At 34.3% G+C, this 3568-nt stretch overlaps 1 protein-coding gene across 1 annotated transcript in view; it reads right to left on the bottom strand.

Annotated features, from left to right (window-relative positions):
• Positions 1–13: 13 nt before the first annotated feature.
• LOC112500860 (glutamate receptor 2.8-like) overlaps positions 14–3568 on the bottom strand; it is a 36556-nt gene continuing 33001 nt past the window's right edge. Inside the window, exons 3-5 of the mRNA XM_025104467.1 lie at positions 1496–1811; positions 981–1357; positions 14–393 (exon numbers count right to left, since the gene is read on the bottom strand). Of these exons, the coding sequence (XP_024960235.1) occupies positions 112–393; positions 981–1357; positions 1496–1811 (975 nt within the window). The 3' untranslated portion in view covers positions 14–111. The remainder of the gene's footprint in view (positions 394–980; positions 1358–1495; positions 1812–3568) is intronic.

Raw genomic sequence — 3568 nt, 5'->3', positions numbered from 1 at the left:
GTTTCAGAAGATCAAACTTCCTATTTGGGTTTGCAGTACATGCCTGCAGTTTGGATTCTGATTCCTTTTAATCGGTTTCCCAAAGCAATTCGTAGTATGTCGGAGATGCATTTAATTATCTGTTGATGTCAGGGGAAGGATTTTGTTGTTTCTCCTCCTAAGGGAGATTTCTGACCAGATAACTGCAACTATAGTCACACTCCCCATGAATATGAACAATCCAATAAAGCTCTGAACATCAAGACTTTGTGGAAGGGCTTGATTTTGTTGTGATTTATCAAGAGTAGAGAACCCAAGATATTTTGTCTTCATTTCCATCATAAGTTCACTTTCTGTGACATTTATGACTGCCCTAGAAAAGTTCTGTAATAAAGGAGATCCACGAGGGAATGCCTGAGATATTAAACACATGGAGTTAGGTAATTGATTGTAATATAATACTACAACATGAACTTAGAAGCACATAATGGACCCCATGTCACAGAACGCTGGCGCGGTTCAATTGTTTTGTGTTCCCCTAAGTTAACAAAATGAGATTGTTCGAAAGTGTCGATGCATGTGGTATAATGCACTCGTATTAGAGGTTGCAAGTTTAAATTTTTTTGGCTCTTCTTTTATTTTTTAGGTAACAACAGAAAGATAAGAAAAGACAAAAGACCACTTCTATGTCATTTTTAATAAAACCATAATTTTCATAAACAATTTTTGCTTTATTTTTACATTATGCTAATTATTTTGTGTCCCCTCTTGGAATTTTCTGGATCCACCTCTGATAGCTTGAGGGTTTTGCCTAGGGTTTTCTGTTCAATTGTTTAGTTCTTTTTGTCTATCTGTTTATTCATGATTTCAGGTCAAGAATATTAGGGTTCAATTGTTAAGGGTTGATTTTTCAGTAAGTAGTTTGGATTCCACATTGGCTAAATCAAGGAACCGTAAAGGATTGAACTAATACAAGAGAGTTAAGGAGAAGAGAGACTCACAAATGCAATTCCAGATTCTTGGTTTATTGGTCCAAACTTCATGTAATCAGAGCCATACTTAGCAAGAAAGAGTTGGATGTAAGGAAGTTCATCATAGATGGCATTTACACTGCCATTGGACAAAGCATTTTTAAATTCTTCAACGCCTTTTAGGGGCACTATATTCCTCCCAGAATAATTGGATTTTTGCGCTATAAGATCTTTTAAAAAGGAACCATCTTGATATCCAACATTTTCGAAACTCGAGGGCAATCTGGGACGTAGCTGATCTAGTGTCAACCATGAAGATAAAGTTGCTGTGAAAATCTGAACTACTATGAAAATCATACTTAGCCAGATAACAAGCACAATCTTGGAGCACCTATTGAGTATCTTTCCTGCACAAAAATGAAATAGAAAATAATGAAGAAATATTTTCGTAGAACCCACAACAAGTTTAACATAAACTTATAATATGGAATAATGGGAGTAATTAATTAGAGGTATTAAAATTTTCTATATATCAAAATAAGTACCTTCATGGAAAAAGAATGTCGAAATTGGAAACCAGATGACCATTATTAGTTTCTGATAGAATGGGGATGTGAATTTTGGGTTGCTAACACGGTATTCCAGAATTGCAACTGCAAGTCCAATAAAAATACACGCACCAAGTAGTGTGATCCATAATCTCTTGGTAAAAGGTCTTACAAAAGTCCACAGGGTTTGGTTCCATTCATGTGTAGCAAGCACAAGCATATAAACTTCAGAGCTCAGATAGGGGATCGTAAAATCAACGTACTGAGCTCGATCACCACGCACGGTAACATCTGCTGCCACAGCGTGACAAGTCTGCAAGATAGAGAATTATGAAATATTCGAGCTTATAACATTTCCTGTTTCTTGATCCTTCCATGGAGGCATCAATATACTAGATGTTTTTTCAAATGAATAGAGGTTGGCATCTAGTTAATTGGTGTTTTATATCTTCCACATGGTCCTGTTTCGTTTTAATCACACAATAAGATATGAATCGACTACACAAACAGACACGCATATATATATATATATATATATATATATATACACACACACAATAGTATACCTTGCCCTCAATGTGGTGTAGAAGTTGATCATAGGTGCCATTACTTTCCCCTTTATCATCGGTGAAAGTTTTGAAGATAGGCTTGATGTTGAAAGGCAATAATTGTAATGCATGACAGAATACGGCTAYGGAGAATCCACCTTCCACTTTTAATTGTTCGTTGACTTTAACAAACTCGGTGAAGCCGGKTTTCTTTGGCACCCACACAACTAATGTTGGGCATGGACCTTTTCCTTGCTTCTTAATCTTCCATCCTGGCCCTATGATGTCTTTATAGATATAACAGCAAATCACACACCAAAACTGTCCAAAAGCAGTATTATTTTTAAAATAGAAATAGAAGTTATGACTGTCTAAACAAGTATTAGTTATACTATTATGTTGGAGTTGCATCAGTAAGTTTGTTACATCAGCTATGACATCCACTTATTTGGCTTCATATGTTGACTTGCTGTGGAGGTTGATGATGGTTACTGAATATGTATTCTAATGGGACTTCAACAGGCGATAGAGACGTGACCATTGAAGTGAACTTGCTATATATTCATGGTCAATTAAGAATTTCTTTATTTAAATAATAGATACATTATCTTGATTTTGGTATTTTAATATTTTGGCTGATATGATTTATTCTGTTGATGTGAATCACAAATAAATTACAGGAACTGAATTTGGAAAAAAAATGAAGATTTTAGCAAATGGAAACATTAATTACTAAAATTGGTGTTTTGTGCCTATCAGGGCCGTCCCTGGGGGAGGGCGACACGGGCGCACGCCCATGGCCCAAAAATATCAGGGGCCCAAAATTTTCCCCTAAATTACAATAGTAGTCTAAAATTTTTAATAAATTAAAGAAATCCAAAAATTGTAACATATAATTAGAGACAAAAGGAATTTAGTAGAAAATAAGGTCTTAAAATATATCAACTAATTACATTGGAGAAGAAAAAAATATTAATTGGTCATTCATTATATGCTATTGTTTATTTTCTCTCTACTTTTTTTATCTCCAACAAGGTCCAATGATATTCGCTATTGCTATCTCTAAAAACCTGACTGTTTTCGTACTTCAATAATTCAAAGTTAAGATCATGTGCTTGCTATTGCTATATATATTTTTTGGATATTTTATCAATTTATGCTTTTATTGACTATTGTTATTTGGTTATCTTGTTCTAATTGTTTTTATTGACTATTGTTATCTATTTTTGCTTCTACATAAAATATTTTATTATTATTTGACAATCAATCTATTGTTATTATAATTTTTGACTTGTTTCATGGTTTTGTGAATAATCAAAAAAAAATTTCTACTAGATGTATTTAGTAATGTCTCTTATATATGTCATGTTCCATAAAATTTTAATCTTAACCACAAGGGTGGTGCCTGACTGGTTCGAGTTTGGCTCCAAAGGTCAAAAGTACCAGGAGGTCTCAGGTTCAAATCCAAGGAGGAATAAAAATCCCCTTGTGGCTACGGAGGTTCAAATGCGGTGACTCCGGG

Source organism: Cynara cardunculus (assembly GCF_001531365.2).
Source record: "Cynara cardunculus var. scolymus isolate 2C chromosome LG 17, CcrdV1, whole genome shotgun sequence".
NCBI lineage: Eukaryota > Viridiplantae > Streptophyta > Magnoliopsida > Asterales > Asteraceae > Cynara > Cynara cardunculus.
This window is presented reverse-complemented; position numbering and strand designations above follow the sequence as displayed.